We start from the raw sequence: 23,810 nt of genomic DNA on the forward strand, positions 1-23,810 counted from the left end.
GGCACCCTTTGATCTATCCAGTTTTGAAAGTGCTCTGTAGACAGCCTCTTTAGATATATAAAATACATTTGTGAATCCAGAAATTTTTACTTCATTTACCAGAGAATAATCAGGCGAACTATGTGGTGGTTCAAAAACAGACGAGAATTGCTTTGCAAATAGATTGGCGATATCCATCGAGTTATTTGCAACTTCTGAATTCAGAAACATTTGCGACGGATAACTGGATCCGCCCTTTCGCAGGTTTTTAATATGCGTCCAGAAAATTTTGGGTTGAGTTTTTACTGCATTCTCAATCTTGTGTAGGTATTTCTGATAGCAGATGTTTATTAAAAGGGCACTTTCCTTACGCAAATATTTAAACTCCAGTACGTCCAAGGGATTACGATACTTTTTAACTCTAATATGTAGCTTCAGTTTATTTTTAAGCAGTTTAATCAATTGATTTGAATACCAAGGTGGATAACAACCATGATATCGACAAGTTTTTGGAATATGCTGTTTAATTATATTATTAAGAATGTTATAAAAATGTTCAACAATACCATCAACTCCTTTGGCAGAATTAAGTTCCATACTCCAATTGACACTGTCAAGTGCTTTTGTTACGGCATTATAGTCTGCCTTAAAAAAGTTTAAACGATGGGAGGGTTTAGGTTTACTTTTTTTCTTTATTTTTATAATTGGTGTGATGACTAAGGGGGGATGATACCTATCAACATCTCTAATTGGAGAAAGACATTCTACAACTTCAACACGTTCAACATCGGAGAAGACTAAATCAAGGGTTTTATTTTGAAAATTTTTAATTCCATTGCGCTGCGTCAAATCATGTAAGGTGAGAAAATCTACAAGACGATCTCTCAGGCGAGAGCCGCAACAAGAGGCAAAGAGAAATTGATTAATATTGTCATGTATCCAGTCAATGCATGAAAGATTAAAGTCACCAAGTAGTAACGTGGTGCCTGCCGAGTACCGATCAATAACAGAGCTACAATTATTGAGAAAATTATTCAAAATATCAAAAGTAACAGGAGGGGGCAGATAAACGACACAGACATAAATGCAAGTGTGGAAATCATTTCCAGAACCTATACTTATCCAGAGGTCCTCGCAGTTGCTCTCCCACTCTAGCATACGTTTTGAGACAAATTTATTTGAAACCGCAATCAGAACTCCGCCACCTAATCTCTTATGGTTACCGACGTGGGAGGTTTCACGATCGCGACGGTATACAGTGAATGATTTGTCGAAGATCTCGCTGTCAAAAATCCCATCGTACAGCCACGTCTCAGTAAAGACATAGACATCGTAGTCTGAGTTCCGTGTATGTTGCCGTATATTTGCTAAATTACTACGCAAACCTCTTGTGTTCTGGTAATAATATTTTAAGGAATCGAATTTTAAAAATACAAACAATAAAACCTGCTTATACAAGTTAAAAGCAACGTTATTAGGACACTGACTTTAATTTTTCTAGACTTCCTATGACTACAGTCTCAGACACCTCGTCCTTCTTTATAAATATCCTACCACCGCGCACCCAAACGAATTTATAGTTTATTTCTTTTGCTCTCAATCTAGCAGCAGCATGAATTACTTTATTATGTGGTGATAAATGCTCAATTACATAGATAGGTGAGGGCTTATCTGATGCTATACCAAGATCACTAGAGTTCAATTTGTTATTTTTGTTATTCTTGTTGTATTGTTGGCAAGCTGCAAGAAAGGTGTCACGTATCCGTGGGCTGCCAAACTTTACGAGAACAGAACGAGGTCTGTTACTTTTTGAATTCATTTTGGCGATTCTTGAGCAATACATTATGTCGGAGTCTTTTATATTACATTTTATGACTTTGCTGAGCTGGAGAACGGTATTAACTAAATTCTCGGAGCGATGTTCAGGCACGCAGTGTAATTCAACATTACTAGAACGTGCATGCTGTTCAATTAAATTCAAATCTCTTCTCATGTCATTTAGCGCGTTCATTAAGGAAGCGTTGTCCTTTTCCAATTTGTTTATTATTGTGCATTTTTCCTCAAGAACTGACTTAATCTCTTCGTATTGACTATTGTAGAATGCAAGTGCTTGTTGAAAATCGGCTATTAAATTATTGATTTTACTGAACTGTTCGTTAACCAATGACTTGACTGAATCTCTAAGAGCCTGACTTATTTCTTGTCTGATTATTTCCCTTAACGTGCTGCTTCTTAGATCGGATAATAATGTATTATTGTCGCTGTTGTTATCAACCGCGGCCTGTTGCGACTCGCTACTATGAGACGCGCAGTCGCTTAACGGAGAAGGCACTCTTACCGCACGAACAGGTGTATTCGTGTTATCCAATTTCGGTTCTTTATTTACACATCCAGGGCATATCCACGAACTCTTAGTTTTAACATGCATTGATTTAAAACGCCTTTCAGTTATATTTGCGCAAAGCAGATCAAACCATAAATTGCACTTAAAGCATTGCAGGCCATCTCGGCTTTTAAAAGCGCCCATACAGCCGGCACAATTAATTGAAGACATGACGAAGCAATTATTATCGAGTACAGAGTTTGATAGAAAAGCGCTTCAAGCTATGCAACTAATATATTACGTTTAGTCCTATAAGCACATTCAAGCAGTGAGATGCTGTATTTGTCGTCCTGATTTAGCAATCTACGGTCACGGCAAGAAGGTCGTAAGCGCCAGGAAATCGGCGTCGCTTACGCGTTTTGGTCGTAAACACTGTTGACACTTCGAAATATAACGACTATTTATGTTTTATAGTTATTATTCGACATTTACACTGTTCACTGAGTATATAATAGTTATCCAATAGTTTGTTTATATAGTTACCAATGTTGAAGACACGATAAAATACTCGAACTGCACTTTTAACTAACAAAATTAATTAAATAAACAGGAGCAAATGATAAACACTAAGTTCTTTCAAACAGCAGCATTGATACAATATTGGACCAACGCATAGAAAAGAAACCGTTTCTTTTGTGTGCGGCATGTCAAATATTTTGCCATGGACAAGCACCTCATGCCGCACTGTACTGCGAGCGCGCCGCGTGTCAGTCTCGCATAGTGATGCACCAGGACCGAAGCACTTTTCTTTTGAGTTTTTTTAAATGACAATGATACCTTAAAGGCTTTAGTTTTTTTACTTTCTTTTATTTCGTAGCATAAATGCAAAAATCTGATGACAGTTGTGAAAATAATATAAAACATTAAAACAAAAGTTACTGAACAAATTAAAACAAAAGTTACTGAACAATTTCCTGATAGTACTCTATCAAGTACCTTGTTTTATATGTGTTTTTTTTTGTATCGACGATCTCGTTATCTGTTAACAAACAGACTGAAATATACAAAATTGATTTATATCGATATCGATGTTTTATTTTACAGTGTTTCCCATCGCTATTACTGTAAACATGCCGTATCAACGCAGTGCGGGATGGCAAATAATTTTTCACAAAATCAGGGGTTTACATTTTCCCTCATATCTTTTAAACTATTCGGTCAAACTAAAAGCTATTCATGCGGTATATACTAGACTATATATACTATTATCTGAAAAAAAATTTTTTGAAATATCTTGAAATTTCATGAAATTATTAACCTTCAAAGTCAGAAGGTGCGATGTGATAAAAATGGCTCATGACGCACAGTGGTGAACTTGCCGATGTGAAGTATGGAAGACATGCCGCAACAACGGTAAGTTTGGCATTTTAGGTGCCGCAGTGAACGTGTTAAGACGCATTTTTTCTTCAATACATATAAGATATCCACATTTTCCATAGTACTCGAACCGTCGTAAATTCTTTGCTATGACTTTCTTCATATTGTTATTAAACGAATTATGAAGTTTTTAACTGCGAATAATTAAATTTTCGCCAGCGGCCGCCATCTTATCACATAAACACAGAGCTTGCAGCGCCTCTACCAATGATTAATGTAACTATTTTACGATATGATCAAATAATTTTGATCATTTCATGAAAAAACCGCGCGTTTAGTTGGCCATATCGTGAAACGATTTCTTATCATTGATCTGCTCAAGCCACATCATGATGTGGCCAAACTAAATTGGCCATTTCACGAAATGCGACCATTTCGTGAAATGGCCAGTCATATCATGAAATGAGCAAATTTACGATATGGCCACGACACATATATGAGAGTATTTAATTTTGTATGAATGAGATTTTATACACTAGTATTTACTTAAAAAGTAAGTAGGTATATTTTTATCAATTGTCCAGTTTCTATTATACGAGATTTTCGCTTGATTCAAATATCTTTTATTATATTTATACATAATTATATTTGTTTTGTAATTTTCTTGAAAATATAAGCTCCATTTTTATTTTACGTTATCAATACATTAAAATGGACATTTCTCTACGTAAAATATAAAATATCGAGGTTTATGGTAATACTCAAATAAAAAATTCAATGACAATCAATTTGGTAAACGCTTCGAAAATTCCGAAGCAATCAAGAAAATTACATTAAGGAATTACATTATAAAGATTCTATCGATGGATGTTGTTCACTTTACTCGATTTAGGCCATCGGGAGAGTATTATAAAAGAAAATAAAGAGTTCCATTTCAACTATAGTAATTATAAAATGATATTCTTCATGAATAAAGCAAAGTTTATAATGAATATATCTAGTTTAAGCTAGTATTATAACTTTTCAAATTAACCACTTTACAGCGAGCGTGGCACAAGATTCTTCGGTTAAGTGTTTAATTTGAAAACTTAGTTTAAAAAAATTATTATGTTAATATATTCTTATTCTCCATTTCAAGTTATATATCAGTTACTATTTTCTTTGAAATATAAATTGGGTGAACAAACGAAGAACTTATCTAAGAGCTATTACGCACTGTCGACCAGTCGCCGGCGACTCAGTCTCTCGGCGACCAAAACAGAGAAACTAGGGGCAGGAAACCAAGCCGAGCGACAGTATTCTAAGTACATTCGTGCTGAATCCGGTCCCTACAAGAGTCGCTACGACAGTTGCTTGCAGTGCGAACGCTCCCATTTGAAGCCGTGCTTCTATTGGTCGCCGGCGACCGCCAGTCGCCTGTGCGTCGCCACAACGCGGCGAGTCGCCGAGTCGCCAGGACGACTGACGACTCAGTGCGCAAGCCCCTATTTAAACTATAGTAAGTCACAGTCGCTGGCGACTCAGTCGCCGGCGACCGGTCGACAGTGCGTAATAGCTCTAAATGCAAGTACTTCATAGTAGTGGCTTCATTTTCAATTCCGAGCCCAGCACGCACAATAACGACTTTTGTTTTTATTTATTCTTTGTTTGTACAGAACTACTCAAAAATAGGTCGTCCCGTTTTCCATTCAACCTTAGGGAACCCTCGTATTTCAAATCACAGTTAAAGCCGAGATTTGTGATCCTCTAGACTCTAGAGATCTTATTATGTATATCACTAACCGACATTTTTGGGACATTTTATCCATCAAATCGAACCTTTTCAACTTTTCCTAAAAATAACAACTTAATCGTAAAGCCGGGTACTCACGTACCTGCCACAGGGGCAATATTGGAACAATCTCGGTTGGTCGGAAGTAGGAGCAATTTCAGTTGTTCTCTAAATTACACACATCACAATATTAAGGAGCCAATTTAGCGTCAAATTTCAATATTGCCCCTGCTGCAGGTAAGAGAGTAGCCGGCATAACGTAGCGCACAAATTTTTCACTTATAGTAACTTTATACCTGTGCTTCATGAAGGATCCTTGTACCATGGACGTCAGTTGGTCGTCTTTTTCCCCACCCCAAAATTACACAAGAGGTGTGTGGAGCCAGAATTTGGTGGGGATTCGGTAGACATGCTATTCCGTGACCTAAATCAGGCCTTGCTGGTGTAGGAAGCCTGTAATAAAATAACGTATCTACAGTTAACCTTAGACGATTACACTTTTAAGCTTGTTCATTTAATACTTATTTACCTAATATAGTTCATATTTCACTATGTTTGTTTGTTCTTATCTTCCACTCCGTATATATTGAGAATGAAATGCAATAAAATAGGTCAGTACAAATTTCAATTAATAAATTTTCTTCAAAAGTATTTTAACATGTATTAACTGAGTATCATCCCCATATGTATTACTTTACTCTTTGGTATCATCTTTGTACGAGAATGATAGAGTAAAACGATAAGATATTTAATTAAATTGTATCTAGATTTACGTCTACAATTAGCTATTTTCATCTCAATACTACTTGGTCTTTGAGGATCGACGAGCTCAATCTTATAGTTAGTTAAACAAGAAAGGAATTTCACCTGAGACGTTCATTATTAATAGGACTTGGAATGCCTACTTGTCTCAAGAGTAAAAGATCAATGGAACTCTCGGATCGTTAATTATTGTGAGTGCTTAATACCGTTCTAATCAAATATCTTGATGTCATAGGTAGGTACACCTACTTGCACTCTCCGGTCCACTGACTTCTTATTGTCTTGAGAATCAAATGTTCACTTGTCACTTGGCGTATCTAATTACTGATGTTAGTAATTATTCTTTAAATATGAAGGCATTAAACATGTTCCATGATGCAATAGATATTGAATAGTGTAAACCGTATATTTTTTTAACATAAAATAATCGTGACCTTATAATAAAAAATAATTCCCAAATCCGGTAGTTTATTTTAATGATGGCGTATTACCATTACTTTGCGTGTTATCGAAGTGCAAAGCTTCTCGTAAAAGTGAAGTAACAACTACTTAACTTAAGAGGCCTTTCGCACCCACATTCAACGTTATTACATTTATTGTCGTCGTAAATCGTTATCTTTTATTATTCCATATGAACCTCTAAGAAAAACAAAGGTATTGTAGAAAAGTAGACGTTCCTAACAAGGGGATATTTTGGGAATATTAGACACAAATACACTTGTAAGCCAATTAACCTTTTATGAAAAAAAAAATAATTCTAGTTCTCAACTAAATCTCTATAAATATAAGTAAATTAGCGTAGCTTCTTATGACTTAGTAATCTGATTTTATGAGTACAAAATAAAATAGCATTTGTACTATTTTCTCTAAATTTTCCAAATGAAGCGTGTAAGAGGGTGCGATCGTGGGGAAAATAGATTACCTAGCCAAATTTATATCTAGCTTTAGGACCGAAAAAGACTAGAATATATTACTGGATATTGCGCAGTTTTCAAGCTGTATTTACCTCTAAGTGGTTCCTTTCTGGGACCTTAATAAAGTCAGTGTGAATATAATAAAAAGTTCTTCGTTTGTTTGTTGAATGGTCTAAAATTTTACGTTGATAAAATCGATTATGCTAAACAATAAGAGGGCAATAGACGTTTTTTTCGATACATTATCGCTTCATCATATTTCATCAAATATGTATATTTCGTTGTATGAGCAAAACAACAAGTACGTGTTTACAATCCGGAATACCAATGTGAATAAAAATGACCAATTCATATATTATGTTACAAATATTGTCGTTAGTGCATAAAATATATCATAACCTATAAATACAACATCGGTGTGACATTTGTAGGGTTTGCCCTTTGGATATAGAAATTGAACCCAAAAATATACGACCATAAAACTTTACGACTTTTACGTGTTTCCAGTAGTAATAAACCCTACTAATTATAACAGCACAAATTAGGGTACTGAAAACAAAATGTGTTGGGAGCAATATTTGTTTTCACTTAGTAAAGATTGATCGTTACCAAAATATCACGGTCATTTTTCACTAATGGATGTGAAATAGAGCCTTTAAATATTCATGTTCATTTTTAATAGCTCGGGCGTCGGTATCGTTTAATTCAGTAAACTAAGGTTGAACGAGCTTATACATAGTTGTAACTGCGCGGCTCGACGGAACACAGTGGGGTTTTAGTCGGTAAGAATCCGACATAACCCTTGGCTCCTTCCCCGGGGGCCATGGGTATCTTTGGAAGATTTCCCCACTTTAAAAAAAAACAAAAAAAAAAAGCTTATAGTTGTAAGATGTAGGGTATACGTAACAGAGGCCAAGGTAACACAGGTTGACTCAATCCTCCCTCAATCTCGCTATATTGCATTATGCAATATTCCTCTTCCTTGCGAGATATGTCAAAAACTGTAGTTTTACAATGTCAAGTGGCTCTGAATCATAAATCATGAGTATATTATAGAAAACTTGTAACTACCTACTTTTAGTTTAATTAACATAATTTCATTATTTGAGATGTAGGTCCTAAATACGTAGATAATTGATAGTTAATTGAATAAAAAAAATGTATGCGTGTACTATAGTACACACGTAAAAAGTGAAACTTCTTTATGACCTTAAAAATGTCACGAGTATGGCGTAACGCAAAAATGTCACGCGTACGGCGTAACGCAAAAATGTCACGCGTACGGCGTAACGCAAAAATGTTACACTAAATTTTTGTCCAACCCCGATAAAGAAGTTTAACTTCAAAAAGTCTACACTCTACGAAAATATATTGAAAGGACCTAAAGGTTTGAGAATTAAGTGCTCGATTTTAAAAAAAAAACATCCTCCTTGGAAAAAATCAATAATATCAGCCGCTTAAAATAAAATTCGGATAGAGAGATTTATGTTAGTATAAATTATCGCTACGGTAATCTTCATCAGAAGAGTACCAGCCACATGTTTTCTCTTTGATTATAGAAAAAATGCTAGTAATAGACGCGTGAATATTATTACCATTTGGCGAGTCTCCTAGGTATATCAGAAAGCCTATAGCGAAATCTTTCAATTAAAAATTGATTGAATTCTGCTATCGCTATAATTAAAAGAACTATTGAAGATAGCACTTGGGCCTCGTTCCGATCTCAACCCTGACGAAGCTAACAAGTGTGCTTATCATGTAGGCATTCAATCTATCTGTTTTTAGACGCAATATTTTATTGGTGTAACATGAAGAAATTCTTTTGTTTTAAACGAAAAAATAGACTTTTTATTTATAATGAAGCTAGTAACCTGAATAGAACAGAGAGAGAAAGAATAGTAAGAAGGGTAATGTGTTGTACCTAAATGTGCTACCGATCGCGATGGTATACCATTTTCAGCGAGGTATGGTAACTTCCTAGCGTAACTTTTCTACCGTGTCTTTATTCTTGTTTCCTAACTTTTTGGTTCTTCCAACTTATGACAATTATTAATACTTTCTCGTTTCTGTTTATGTTAGTAACTCATGTACGTACTCTTACCGCAACATGGCAACGTCATTGACGACCGTATCAGGGTCGTACTGTGGATGGATGACAGCTTCCGTGACCCTCATCTCGACTTCGCCATAGCTCCGGATAAGCAGGTCATGTTCACCCAACCGCACGTAAAGACGTTTCCTGACACAGTGCGCCGCGGTTACGACCCATCGAAGCGATATTAATGTCCCGCCGCAGAACGCTTCCTGTCAAAGAGCAGTGCCTAAATTATGCGAACAATTTATAATACACGAGCGCGATGTAAAATATGTTACATCTGGAGGTGTGATACACTGTGAATTTAAAATAGCGAATCATATTCAGTAATACATATCTAAGAATACGTTAGAATATGTTATACCTACGTCCTACTCGTTCATAGCTTTTCAAGTTTTAGATGTCTATAAGTTATTTAAGAAATCTTAACTCTATTATTTTATAATTAAATTACCTTATAGCGATTGAGAACAGCGACTTGCCAAATCCATTTACCAGGTGGCGCTGGCCTACCGCCAATGATACGGACCATGTCTTGCATACGAGCTCGTAGTCTTCCCCCGGGCCCACGATACCTGCCCAGTCTTCCACACGTCGGCACACTTGTAGAAGATCTAGAATCTTCTGGATGTATAGCCGGGACTGGAGCCGGCAAAGATTCCACCTCGGTATGACCTACCAAAATAATAATACTAGTTCTAACTCAGAACTTTAACAATTATCCCCATAATTTTATTGAAAAACTTCCGTTGTTTGCGTAAAATCTCAATCCTAAAGTTAAAGAGTTCGCAGGGTCTTTAATGCTTTAATCAAAGAAGTTTAGCCAACTCTTAATTCAATTTGGTATTGACTAATCATTTTCGATAAAAGCCAACTTGTCATCAAGTCATTAATGTAGAGCGTTTTAGAATTCCAAGAATATTATTTTGTTTTCCCTACGAATTTAAACATCTTACATCTTATGTTTGTGATTATTTCTATATTTTCGGTTCAATTCATTCGAATGAAACAGTTGAACGATATAATACTTTTATAACAACAGTGACAATGTTGGTAGTGTTATCTTCTTCTTATCTTAGCGAGTCTTCCAATATTTTAATATGCGATGTATTTTAGAGGAAGGTCTACAATCTCCTAGACATATTAATATTTCCGGTACTAGAGTCCAATAACAGCTAGGTACATTTAAACATTGCCCATACCAAATTAATTCCTGTCTACGACCTTGAACGTTCATTTCTACTCGGTATTCATTAATTCCAAACAACTGGTTGCTACAATTCATGTGATTTATTGTGTATACGCAAAAAATGTAGGAGATGTTGTCACTAATCAGCTATTCCCCTAGCAATTACACGGCCGGCTGAAGTTGTAGATGACAGCGAGTCGTAAACTTATTTCAACACCTTTTAATATTCACAAGGACGAATTTTTATTTGGCAAGTGCTATGAATTCAGCGGAATATAATACCCGCTTTTTAATAGATTACTGTGACATTTACCTTGGTCCTTTCGGTGCATCTTCCCTCGAATCCAGAGGTGGCAGTAGCTACCTTCGAGGTAACAATAAGCAGATTGCTTGATGACTTTGCGACCGCATATTGTCCATTTTTGGCAGTGTCTGTGAAAGTTTAGTCATACATTTATGGCGTTTGTATTCTGATTGTTTTAGAATTTAAAGTATATAATATAAATAATTTCCCTTTCAATTGAACATCCTAGTTTTAATTTAAATTCAGGTTTTAGATTTACGTTTGGTGGGATTCAATATAAACAAACACATATAACCAAACCTAATATAACATAAACAGTTTAAACAACATACAGTTATGCTCTTCAATGAAAAATAATCTAGTAGCAGTCTCTATAACAGCACTGAAAGATGTAAACGTCCGGTTTTAACAGATGCTAAGTAAATTAAATACATGAAAAATGTTCTTAGCTTGGTAAATGAATACGATATACACACCTTTTTCTTACAGTCATGCATTTTTTTGAACATGTACTCCAACCACTCCAAGGCGAAAACCCTGTAAATCTTTTCTGTACATCACTGTCATCTAATTGCTTCAAACCCACCTTAAATTGAATAATAATTAATTGGATTATAATCATTGAATAAATATTTTAAGCACAAAGCATTCTATATAACTATAATTTTAAACATGTTACACGCTCCATCATTTCAAACCTTTAACTATCCAATATCCATAACTCATTCAAACTACTATTCAATTCTACGACTATTATCAAAAAAATTATATGTCTAATCCAAAAAGCTAACTGCCTCAAAATACAAGACCAGTCATGGAACATTTTATTAATATGTTAGATAGAAGATCTCGTTTGAACGGGTTCTAATGAGCATAATATAACATTTCACGGGATGGTTTTGTAAATTAGGTAATTACGTTTACGGATATACATTACTGCTTCATTTCACAACCCTCCGGAATTTTTAGCCACGTCATTACTATATGTGCCTATATTCTTTATTATGTAAAAGAGCTTGTCACTGTAATATTTAGTGATTCATCATCGCCGAGCCAAAATCAATACAGCTTAAAATTAATGAAAATATTAAAACAGGCTTAATGGACTAATCTGTTATACATTATCCGTCATTACTACATAATTTAGTGTATAACAATATGACTAGAATTTCAGCATGCTATTTCTGAAATATAGAAGATTTCAAATTAAATGCCCAGAGTGTAATGGTAAACTGAAAAGGGGTATTGAGTAAAATATCCAGTATCTTGTTGATCTTATATTTAAGATGTGGATAAGTAAATATAACTAGCAAACCGGGTGAACTCCGTTTCGCCACCAGAGACACCTTTTCTTTGCTATAAACCTCACGGAGCCCGAGACCTTTCCAACGAATGCAAAACCGTGGAAATCGGTCTAGTGCGTTCTAGAGTTCAGTTCGTCACGACTTATTTTATATAGTAGATTTCCTATTTATTTAAAAAAGTTAGTTAATTATATGTTATAAAAAATTTTTTGGTAGTAAATACAGAGAAAATTCTATTTCAGAAATACCAAAACAATTCTAAGTGTTCAATTAAAGTTTCTCAAAGAAATTGCTCTTCTAATGTTCTCAGATTGTGTTAAAATTCCCAGATTGTATTATAAAATTATTGCGAGGGACAAAAGTTTTTTGTGGCTTACAACGAAACTAGTCTAATAAGTTAGATTTCTCACCATTCCATAATTTAAAAACACTTAATACAATATTATATCCTTCACCTATTCCTTCGCCTTTAAACATTTTCTATAAATGTGTTTATACATTTACCAAAGATTTAAAATAAATCAGTAGTTAATTACCAATTTTATCGGCATATAATTATATTGGTGTCCTTCAGAATCTGTACTCTGTTCTCGTGATTCAGTCGTACTGCAACTGTAAACAAATTCAGCAAATATTGTTTCCGCGTACGAATCTATCAACAAACGCTGACTGCTAAACTCATGCAGTCTCTATATTTTATTAGTACCTATAATTATCTAATTATGAAAAACTATCATATAAAATATGAAACGTAAAATAAAACCATTCGAAGATATGATATTTAATTTTCAACCGGCTGAAAACTTGCACGTTAACACAATGCTTATATCAACAAAAGCAATATTGTATGGCTTTGCGCAAGTATTGGATACGGGTTTCTGCAAATATCATGTCACAAGTCAATAAACATTGACCTATTTTAATGTGTAGTTTAAGTTTTCACATCGCTGCTCTGTACGAGTCGCACTAAGTATATCGCAATATACTTATAGACTACAAGCCCGCATAGGACAAAAATATGGGTCAAATGAACCACCAGGGGACATATCTAGAACGATAGCAGAGCAAAAAATAATAAGATTCATCACTATGCCGTCACTTGTAAGCTGTCCAACTGAGTGCAGATGAGAATTGAAAAGTACAGGTAGACTCGGTAAATTTTGGTCATATATTTTTGTACGGCATTCTTAACCATCGATAGATCCATTAAAAATAATAAGAAACCGCTCAGTGCCGTACAAAAATGGTGGTCCAACAAGTCGGAATTTTTATTTAATTTCCGAGAGTTACCGGGGGTAAATTTGGTCATTTGACCATGTACGGCATCTGTGTCATACTATTGCTATACTGCTTTTAATCCATTATTCCTCAACGCCGTACAAAAATCATGGGGACAAGGGGAAAAAATCGAGAGTTGTAATCCCCTCTCTTTCCCCACTCCAGGGGGTCATTTGACACAACACGAAATAAATTTATTTTTAAAGTATTTTATGCATAGATAATATTTTTTCATGTGCCGTACATTTTCGTTGGTTCAAAGGGGAAAAATCTGAAAAAGAAAAAAATCCATATAACGAAATGTTTGCTTTATATTTTGATAATAAAATATAAATATACATTAATATTAAGAAGTTCGAGGTGGTTAATTATCACCTTGGAAAGTCGGAGTCAGGTGGAATGGACTCCGTTAAATTGATGAACTAATAAAAAAGCTATGAACGAAAAGATGTGAATTATATGCAATCAGCCCATGAATACAGGTAAAGTCACAAGCAAATGCTAGTAATATATACATATTCAAAATATACAAGTAAAGCGCTTCCAAATGATACCAAACACTGCATATTTATCTTAACTTTATTTTTTTACTCTGTATGTTTTGTCCGCTAGAGGGCGCCACATTAGATTTTGTGAAACCCCATATAGCCTTTAGCTAGCTGGTCGCTGGTTATCCAGTGAACAATTCAGACGCTTCTAATGATATGTCATTTGTCGAATTCTGATAAGTAGTTTAGAAGTTACGAGGGAATAGATGAACATACATACATGACCTGTAAACAACCATAACCCTCCTTTTTCTTTGCCGTAGTTGGGTAAAAATATGTTAATACCGTACTGTATCAAATGGCCATAAAGCACCCTTAAAATTGTAGCTTTCGTCGCTTTCATCAGCCTAAAAGATGTGGTCTGCACAAAAATGTACGGCATCGTTTTTTCCTAATTTATCTATGTTAATACTATTTAAAAGAACGAATAAAGTGTAGAAAACTATTATATTTCATTAATCTACGATGTTTAAACTTTAACAAAATTTCTGGTTTTGCATTTCTCTATAACTTTTTTTAGAACGGTTTCTTTTGAACGGCAATACTATACAACAATTGGATTTTACAATATCATGTTAAAAAAAAAGTTCCCGTACAGGGTCAAATGACCTTACAGCTCTTTATATCAAGAATTCGATGAAATTAAGATGATTATTGGTATACATTTAAAAGAACAATTATTTTTTGACGGCATTGCTTTTAATAGTACTTTTGAGTGCTAGATAATGTTTTGGAACCGAAGCCGTACTTAGTCAAATGACCCCCTGGAGTGGGGAAAGAGAGGGGATTGCAACTCTCGATTTTTTCCCCTTGTCCCCATGATTTTTGTACGGCGTTGAGGAATAATGGATTAAAAGCAGTATAGCAATAGTATGACACAGATGCCGTACATGGTCAAATGACCAAATTTACCCCCGGTAACTCTCGGAAATTAAATAAAAATTCCGACTTGGTGGACCACCATTTTTGTACGGCACTGAGCGGTTTCTTATTATTTTTAATGGATCTATCGATGGTTAATAATGCCGTACAAAAATATATGACCAAAATTTACCGAGTCTACCTGTACTTTTCAATTCTCATCTGCACTCAGTTGGACAGCTTACAAGTGACGGCATAGTGAATAGTGATGAATCTTATTATTTTTTGCTCTGCTATCGTTCTAGATATGTCCCCTGGTGGTTCATTTGACCCATATTTTTGTCCTATGCGGGCTTGTAGTCTATTACTATAAACTATAAGAGCGTCAGCAAAGAAATTGTATTTTCATGCACTTTAGACTCATGAATTGAAAATTACTGAGCCAGTCGAAATGACTTCAAGAAAATAAGCAGAGCATACCGAGCTACTTCAATTCGCAAGGAGTCCCCGCACACTTGCCGACGTAAGCAATGTCGCCGCCTAGTTTTACGACCGTCTTGGCATGCACTCCACCTTTCCCATTCGGAATATGAGGGTGTCTTTTTATCACCTAAAACAAATTAACATGATGTTTTTAATTAAAACTTTAGTTTCAATGAATTCGAAGTATCATTAGAATTGACTTAAGGCGATTACTCGTATGGTACGCATAGTCGCATAATGTACTAATACAACTTACTATTGAAATTGATTCGCTTATTCTTATATTCTTCTATACCACGTAACTCCGACTGGTTAGTCTGAAAGCCAAATAATATGCCTAGACAAATAATAACCAATGAAATACAATAGCATTGATAAATTGATTGTTGAAATATCTAGGTCAAATCTTTTCAAAAACTCCGGTGATCATAAAATAGTTGCACCCAATTTTATTTAACAAAACAGTTCAATAGATCATTGAAATGTAATAAAGTTGCATTTGAGGATGCAGTTAAAATGTATCGAATATTATGTTATTAAACACATTTAATTTTCATACTTACGGTATGTCCTTGAAACATTTCTAGGTCTATAATGAACAAAATTAATGATAAGCGGTAAAACTGCGTCATTTTTACACGACCCAGTTTCGAAAGTATTCCCCAGGAACTGGCATCTATTGAAAAAATATAGTAATATAGAGTTGTTGCTAAGCGCCAATACACCATCATTCCACTTAATTATTTTCAAATGTTGTAGATAATTTAACATATGTTATCTATCGAATGCGGGTGGGTCTTGCTCTTTGTTCAAGTATGTTTTCATTTTTCAAATGTACAACATATTTTAAAAACCTTTAGAATCTTAACTAGGTATTAGGTAATAAACAAGGCATTTAATTTTTCATCGAACCTAAAACGAACATTATTATAATACCAGAACCAAAAATATTATTAGGAATACTTAATTGGAAATGTTACGCAATCAAATGCCTAGACTCTAGAGTTCTAGACCATTTATATAACTAAAAATTTACCGTTAATTATAATTGTAATTATAGAATAGCTTATTTATGTTTGGTATATTATGTACAATAAAGAATAAATAAATAAAAATAAATAAATTACCGTTATATTTTTGTACCGTTTATGTAAATCGGCGCTTTCTTTAAAGCTAACATCAATTGTTTAGCAATATTTAACAAGTGACCGTCAAATAAATATACGCTTATTTTGTAATTGAAATGATAAATAGTTATATTCACAGACAGTAGATCAAGAACAATGCAATTAGTACCCGCTAGTCATTTGTTTGACACCTCAGCCACCGACGCCTTTTATGACGAATGCAACACCAAGTCTCAGTTTTAAGAAAACCATTACACATAGACAATTCAACAACGAATACGGTTATTTAGGTCAAGAATATAATAGCGACTAAAATTATACTCACCATAAATGTTCTATGATTGTCCACATGAATATTTCTAAAACAATTTCTGTCTTTTAATATTGTCTCCCATTAAAAGCTTATTTGGAGAGTCCTGAAACAATTGAAAGGTAGAGCTCATTGCTTATTTCAGGAAGGATGTAAAAAAAAGACTTTTTGTTCGTATTTTATAGCTATACTCCTAAGAAAACAATATAAAAAGTTTTTAATTTTACTTAGGTTCGACTTTAGGATTTCGACTTGATCCTTGATATGCGTTTGATCCTTACTTGGGTACGGTAGGTTTTAAAGTAAATAAATTTAATTTTTACTTTTCGTCAAATTATCTCAAACTTTAGTAGTAGACGAAGCACCCCTAAATTAGGAAATTCAATACATATAAGAATAGATTAGACCTATACAATACCTATATAGTTATACACTGCATTTAGTCAAATCTGCATTATTACCCGACTAACTATAAATCACTACATTTTTTAAATATTACTTCGTATAGAAATTTTGGAAGGAAATTTGTCTTTTACCATAGTGGTTAGAATTCCAAATAAAACATAATTCCAAATAAACAATAAACAAACATAATCGCAGGTAAAGTCTACTAATATATTATTAAAATTAAAATTTACGAGTGACTGGCCATATCTAAAACTATATTGGGACAGAATACCCACGCACTTCTAAACTCAATAATTAAAATATATAAATTGGCTAAACGATTTGATACTTTTATAGTTTTTTTATTGTTACTTTTATAATATTAAAAACAAAATTAGATTATTGAAGTGTAATTTTGATGGTAAATATAATATTAATCCATCAGGCCCCGGAATCACAGACACAATAGAAAATATATTGTGTCGTGGCCCGATCGGGCCATTCGGGGCTCAATGGGTTAATATTACAAAGGGTTGTAATTTAAGTAAAGTAAATTCAATCAATTTTTTCTTTTATTTTTATCAGTTATTTATATCTACCTAAACTATGTAAAGAGAAGCTCAGTCATTAAAAATGCTGTCCAAATTATTTTGATAATTATTGACACTATACTCGTATGTAGAGTATATTCTGAGCGCACATATCCATATTTAATTGATAATATCACGGTAATTGCTAATATTAAACTCAATGTCATATTTACTATGCAAATGTCATTAAGATAATTTCCCATTCAAAAATCTAAAGAAACTCTCTACATAGATCTTTTGTAGACATTTATTTCAATTTATTTTTCGTATATAAGACAGAAATTAAAAAACTGCAGCGTAACAATTTGAATTCAAACAGACATGAATTTCAATTTCTAAAGGATCTATTTCACTTATTTACTGAACTTGTTGACTAAATCCTCTGCAAATAGTATCCACTCTATGCAAGGAAAGGAATTGAAAGAAAATATAACCAACTTATATACACTTTGAACATTGAACATCTTGTATACAATAGAGAAGGTATAAACGCGTTCTAATAAAATTTGTGGAGAAAAATAATTTTATAACTTTAATTTAGTACGAATGATGAGCAAAGGGAGATGTTGACTAAGGGGAAGGTATAAACAAGACTTCAGTGTTTGAGAAACCTGTAATAAAAGTATAAGTCATAAATTTATTTCTACCGTTTTATTGGAGTTTGAAGTGGTCGAGGTCCAATCTAGTTTTATGAGAAATTTTTCGAAATATAATTGAAATGCAAAATCAGTCAAAATTGTAGTAATACTATATTTATTTAGCAATAAAGTAGATATAATTAGCACTGATTATAAATTTAGCAAGCTCATTATAAGATTGTGCTAGATTTCAAGTTTCTAGAATTTGTTATTTCCTAGAAAGAGTGTGAATCATAGACTTGAGATACATGTTAAAGTCATTAGTTGAAGTGTTTACAAAGAATTCTTTCAAATAAAAGTAAATAACGACAACAAATGGCGAACTCTTTACCAAAGGTTAACGTTACACCGAGAAAAGCTGCACACCACAGATTTAATCTAAATTTCGTAACAAAAAGCTTCTACGTGATAAAAAGAAATAATTTTGAGATATTGCATCATTTCCAAAGTAATTAAATTGAATTCATCATTCAATATCATTATTGTTATTTTGTTTAGGAAACGATAGCCTCCTACGACACATTCTGCCCATTAAACCGAAAACGTGATTAACTCCATGCCATTAAAAAAATTGTTCGTTTGTTTAACTTATTTAATATGATTAAACGATCACGCTTTTTACACAAATTAAAACGAATATAATATTTTCAAGGTTCATGAGTGTATGGGGTTTTTTACGTAATAATATCTTTATGCAAACAGTATTAAAAGTTAATCATCACTACATAGTAGGTATAAAACAAAGTCGCTTTGTGTCCCTATTTCCCTATGTCCCTTTGTACGCTTAAATCTTTAAAACTACGCAACGGATTTTGATGCGGTTTTTTTTGAAAGATAGAGTAATTCAAGAGGAAGGTTTTAGTATATAATTTATTAGGTTTTAGACAAAGTGGGCGAAACCGCGGGCGGTAAGCTTATTAATAAATAATGACCGTTAGTTTTGCAAAGCCCCGAGCGATTTGATTTATTTTGACAAATTTATTCGTTGTGTTATCTCTTACCCATAACACACTAATTCATTTAGATACCAATTTCATATATTTTAAAACATTAATCAGCATGAAATACCGCTGACTAGAACAAGTTATACTAGTAGAGACTAGACAATTATTTTAAACAAACAAATGTTAGGTATATTCCATTTTGTTTTACTCACAAATCACTGAGTCATAAGATAAAAACGTTTAAGCGATATATTATTACTCAAAAACGTAAATATTTCCATGTTAAATACACAAACAAAACTCGTATGTGCCTAGACATCGTAATGATTACCGTAGCGTTGATTCCTTTCATCTTTGCGCTCTGTAATAATTATTTTAAGCCTTTGGCAATTTTTATACAAAACCAACATAGAACGATTATTGTAACATTGACCTCCACATACATCCTATCCTACTAATATTTTAAATGCGAAATTTTGTGAGAATGTGTGTGTGTGTGTTTGTTACTCTTTCACGCAAATACACACAATAGCACACATATAGAGGGTAACTTGGATTAACACATAGGATAGGTTTTATCCCGGAAATCCCACGGGAACGGGAACGATGCGGGTTTTTCTTTGAAAACGCGGGCGAAGCCGCGGGCGGAAATCTAGTATTACATAAAAGTGATGAACACTGAAGCTTTTTCACAGAATATAGTCCGTACTAAGTACCGACTTCAAACCAATCCGATAAATTTAAAACCCAAGCAGGAAGCGGGATTCATTCTCTCTTATTAAAATGGATGAAGTTGCCCACTACATAGTTTTCATCACTAGCAAATTTCATTAAATATAGAAGAATAGGAGGCCAATAATTAAAAATTAACTCTTGTTAAATTATAGGAATTACACAATATACCAACCTACTACTTATTATAGAACGCAACTTAAATAATTTTAATAATAATTAAACATGATACACTAAGCAACGATTTTTAAAGACACAGAGACATTATTTCTATCCGTGATTGTCTAGTTTGTGACAATATTATTTTAGTTTTAAGTAAGAATAAGGATTGCCCAATGCCCATGTATCTTTTATACGGGATACAATTTAATTCAATATATCGCTGCGGAAGCTATTGCATGTCCTTAAAAAATATTAGCCAACGTTTCGGGCCGATAGACATCCATAAATTTTCCCATCGCCGCCCTACCCAGTAACGGGAGACCTTGTACAAACGACTTGTCGTGGATCCGTGCATAAATTACTCATACATTAATTTAATTGATGTTAAATGTAAGAATTCGCTGAACGCAAAAGCTTTATCACCATAATGATGATTTAACGCTTTGCGACACGTATTCGAATTAATAATATATTCGGACACGTAATTTTATATGAAAATTATTTGTGACATCGGTAATTGATACATCGGAGTATTGTTTGCTTTGAAATGTCTATCTCATCCAGTATGCAATGACGCAACATCTTAAATCTATCATAATACAGTGAGTTGGCTATAAATATTTCAGCAGTAACTGTTTATTTGATTATAATTCCCGTCCAGCATTATATCATTGGTAGAAGGGATAATAGTTGTTACTTGACATTATTTATCTTTCTTCCGATTGGTTGTTGTCCTGAATACCAACATAAAATTCGAGTGGTTAGTACAAGTGTGCAAATAGAATGAACGTTCATCTAGTTATGATTAGTTAGCCACTATTAGAAACTTAATCTAGTTCAATTACAACCATTTATAGACTTAACTGTTATTATTTATTGGCAATAATGTGCATCTTCTTACACCAGACTTCTTTCAGACAGTGTTGCAGTTATTAGTCATACTCATTTTAAAAGCATAGCGAATTTAACACCACTAGACAAATTATTGTAACATTTTATTTTTATAATTTGTATTTAACTAATTGAAGAGTCAAATCATTTCATAATCCTGTAAAACTTTTTGTTTATCATAATATGTATTCAAAATTTTACTTAACCGACATTGATGGGTAGGTATTTGAATTTGAACCTAGATAGTTCGTAACTTGAAGGATATTTTTGTGTATCTGTCTCAATTAAAATAAGGCAAAAACACAGTTTTAACTTTTAAGCTCATAGCACCTGTATTTTAAATTAAAAACGTGATTGTCAATCTCAAACTCTCCTTTTAAGTATTTAGAGGTATCATTTTCAATGTCATATCTAAATGCAAATTCAGATGTGAATTCTGAAAATACTCTTTAAATAAAACCATTTTTACTACTCTTATTTCATTCTCGTGTGTTAACCAAATGCTGCTGAATGTGCTTTGAAATGTACATTTGAAATAATCCAGATCATGCAGAAACAAGGAAAATTGAGTTCGCCAAAATGGTTAACAGTATTCACATTTCTATTGCAAATATTAAGCATTATAAGTAGCACTTTTCTTAGTTTTTGTGGCTTATTGAATATTATATAATATTTGACCATTCAAATTGTAGTTTATACATTTTAAAAAGGAACATATGAACAAAAACGATAGAGTATTTTGGAAGAATCATCGCTAAGTAATTATATTAGATGCTATTGAGAATAGATTGAATGAGGTCTATTTTATATTAATTATTAAATAAGTATACAATATCATTATCATCTCTATTAAGGAATACAAGAGGAATACCATTATACATTTATTTTAAAAGAATTCGCTATTAAATAAAATGAGATTCAATTATTTTAAAATGTTCTTTACGCTATGCTTAAATATTATAATTCTAATTTTTATTAACATAAACGTCTTTCTATCACAAAATAGAGTTTAATATTTTTGTTAACGTTAACTTCTTTCCGAAAATGATGCCAATAAATGATTATTTATACACATAAGCTGCAGCTTTAAAATTCATTGACAAAAAACAGACAACAGAAAATATTAACTTATCCTGAACTTGGGTCCCCAAAACATATTTCACATTAATGAATTGTATAGCTAATGTAGCTATACAATTGATTGATTAGGTTCATAAAATTGAATAAAATACTTATAAGTATTTTAATTTTCAAGTTAATTTATTTAATCCATAAATAATATACTGTATATAAACTGACGATAAAATAATGTTGGATTGATTAATCCATTAATAAATAGAGCTTTATCACCTGTATAATAACACCACGAAGTTAATCAACTATCAAATAGAGACAAATCCGAATTAATTATAGCGTCAATATTGCCGCGTTATCAAAACAGTTCGCTAGTTCTACGTTGATAATATATTGTTTACAAATAGACTTACCTTGATTTATCTCGAGTTTAATTCATAAACACACCAAATTTTAAATAAATCGGCTTCGGATATCAGTGACATCAGACGCAGCTCTCTCGTAACTATATCCAAACTAAACTGCGCGTGAGCACGCTTCCAAATACGAATCAACTAGGCATCTATCTAAGCATATTCTCTATTCAATATATTCGGCAACTGTTTGGCGTACCGTATACAAATCATGTACAATACAATTAAAATAATAAAATAATAAGTTTATTAATAGTATAGACCGCAACATATTTGGGTTAATAGAGATCAGGCCAAGTCAATATTTTTATCTATTTCGGTAACGCGAATGCTCTTCAACTCTGCCCTAACACGTACTTCGGATTGAAAATTGACCTCTTTACAAGATCGGCTGCTTATACGATATTCCAGTAAACGTCTTATAGATAAAGTTTTACTGTATTCTGTTTCATTCACAAAATTAGTAATAAATGAATAGGACTCTCGGTAAAGCAAGCGGGTGACGTACTAATTAACAGTGGACGATTATTTAAATACAGAAAGTGATAACGTGGAGTACATTGACCGTGTAAGCCAATATTTACACAAGTAAGTACTTCGAGATGACTGCGATAATTCAATAAGTCTCTCTATACGGCACGTCATCCGATTCGACACTCGCGTTTTTTATCTGGTTCCTGCTGTACTATAGTATTTTATCTTTTAAAACAAACTTGTAAGTTCAAGGCCCAGGAGAGTACCGTTACGAATTCATCGCATCATCAGAGCCCATTCTGATGCTGCCCGCGGCTATCAATGCAAATTACTCCTGACGAGCTTCTTATTAAGCAGTAAAGGCTATTTTACAAGAATTTCTTGATGTTTATCACTTTCTTGGTAGTCAATTGTATACATTCATTGTGAACATTCCAGATTGTAGATAAAAATAGTACATATATGTAGTTATATGGAACTGAAAAGAATCATGAAAAAAATACTTTCATTAATATATTATCAATTATGTACTTATTTTTATTTGATAAGTTTTATAAATAACCCTAAAAATGTAGTACTTAACCCTCCAATATTATTTATTTAATATCTCTTGAGCAGGAGTTCCCAACCGGGGGGCATGCCCAAACAGGGGCGTAATCGGTAGGTACGATTAATTTTCGGAAATAGTACTTAAGCGCAATACACACTAAGCCCGCCGAGCCGCCGACGCAACCCGTTGGCCTGTATGAAAAGAATCAAATCAAAGACAAAAAGTTGCCGACATAATATTATATCGTCGGCCCGGCGGACTCAGTGTGTATTGCGCTCTACATATACAAAGGAGATTACCCAAGTGACTATGGCACTTGGTATCGCAATC

At 33.4% G+C, this 23,810-nt stretch overlaps 1 protein-coding gene and 1 long non-coding RNA gene across 2 annotated transcripts in view; one reads left to right on the forward strand and one right to left on the reverse strand.

Annotated features, from left to right (window-relative positions):
* Nucleotides 1-22,625, reverse strand: part of LOC149484613 (vitamin K-dependent protein C) — a 30,365-nt gene extending 7,740 nt beyond the window's left edge. The window contains exons 1-11 of the mRNA XM_089700813.1: nt 22,457-22,625; nt 16,641-16,731; nt 15,752-15,864; nt 15,445-15,505; nt 15,186-15,315; nt 12,555-12,630; nt 11,191-11,300; nt 10,724-10,842; nt 9,676-9,896; nt 9,228-9,430; nt 5,747-5,903 (exon numbers count right to left, since the gene is read on the reverse strand). Of these exons, the coding sequence (XP_089556939.1) occupies nt 5,747-5,903; nt 9,228-9,430; nt 9,676-9,896; nt 10,724-10,842; nt 11,191-11,300; nt 12,555-12,630; nt 15,186-15,315; nt 15,445-15,505; nt 15,752-15,820 (1,146 nt within the window). The 5' untranslated portion in view covers nt 15,821-15,864; nt 16,641-16,731; nt 22,457-22,625. The remainder of the gene's footprint in view (nt 1-5,746; nt 5,904-9,227; nt 9,431-9,675; nt 9,897-10,723; nt 10,843-11,190; nt 11,301-12,554; nt 12,631-15,185; nt 15,316-15,444; nt 15,506-15,751; nt 15,865-16,640; nt 16,732-22,456) is intronic.
* LOC149484606 (uncharacterized) overlaps nt 1-23,810 on the forward strand; it is a 172,417-nt gene that overhangs the window by 96,083 nt on the left and 52,524 nt on the right. The gene's annotated exons all lie outside the window — the stretch shown is intronic.

The sequence above is a fragment of the Colias philodice genome, chromosome 11 (assembly GCF_061535455.1).
Source record: "Colias philodice isolate Cphi_HAF_F1 chromosome 11, ilColPhil1 Martin Lab GWU primary, whole genome shotgun sequence".
In the NCBI taxonomy this organism is placed as follows: Eukaryota; Metazoa; Arthropoda; class Insecta; order Lepidoptera; family Pieridae; genus Colias; species Colias philodice.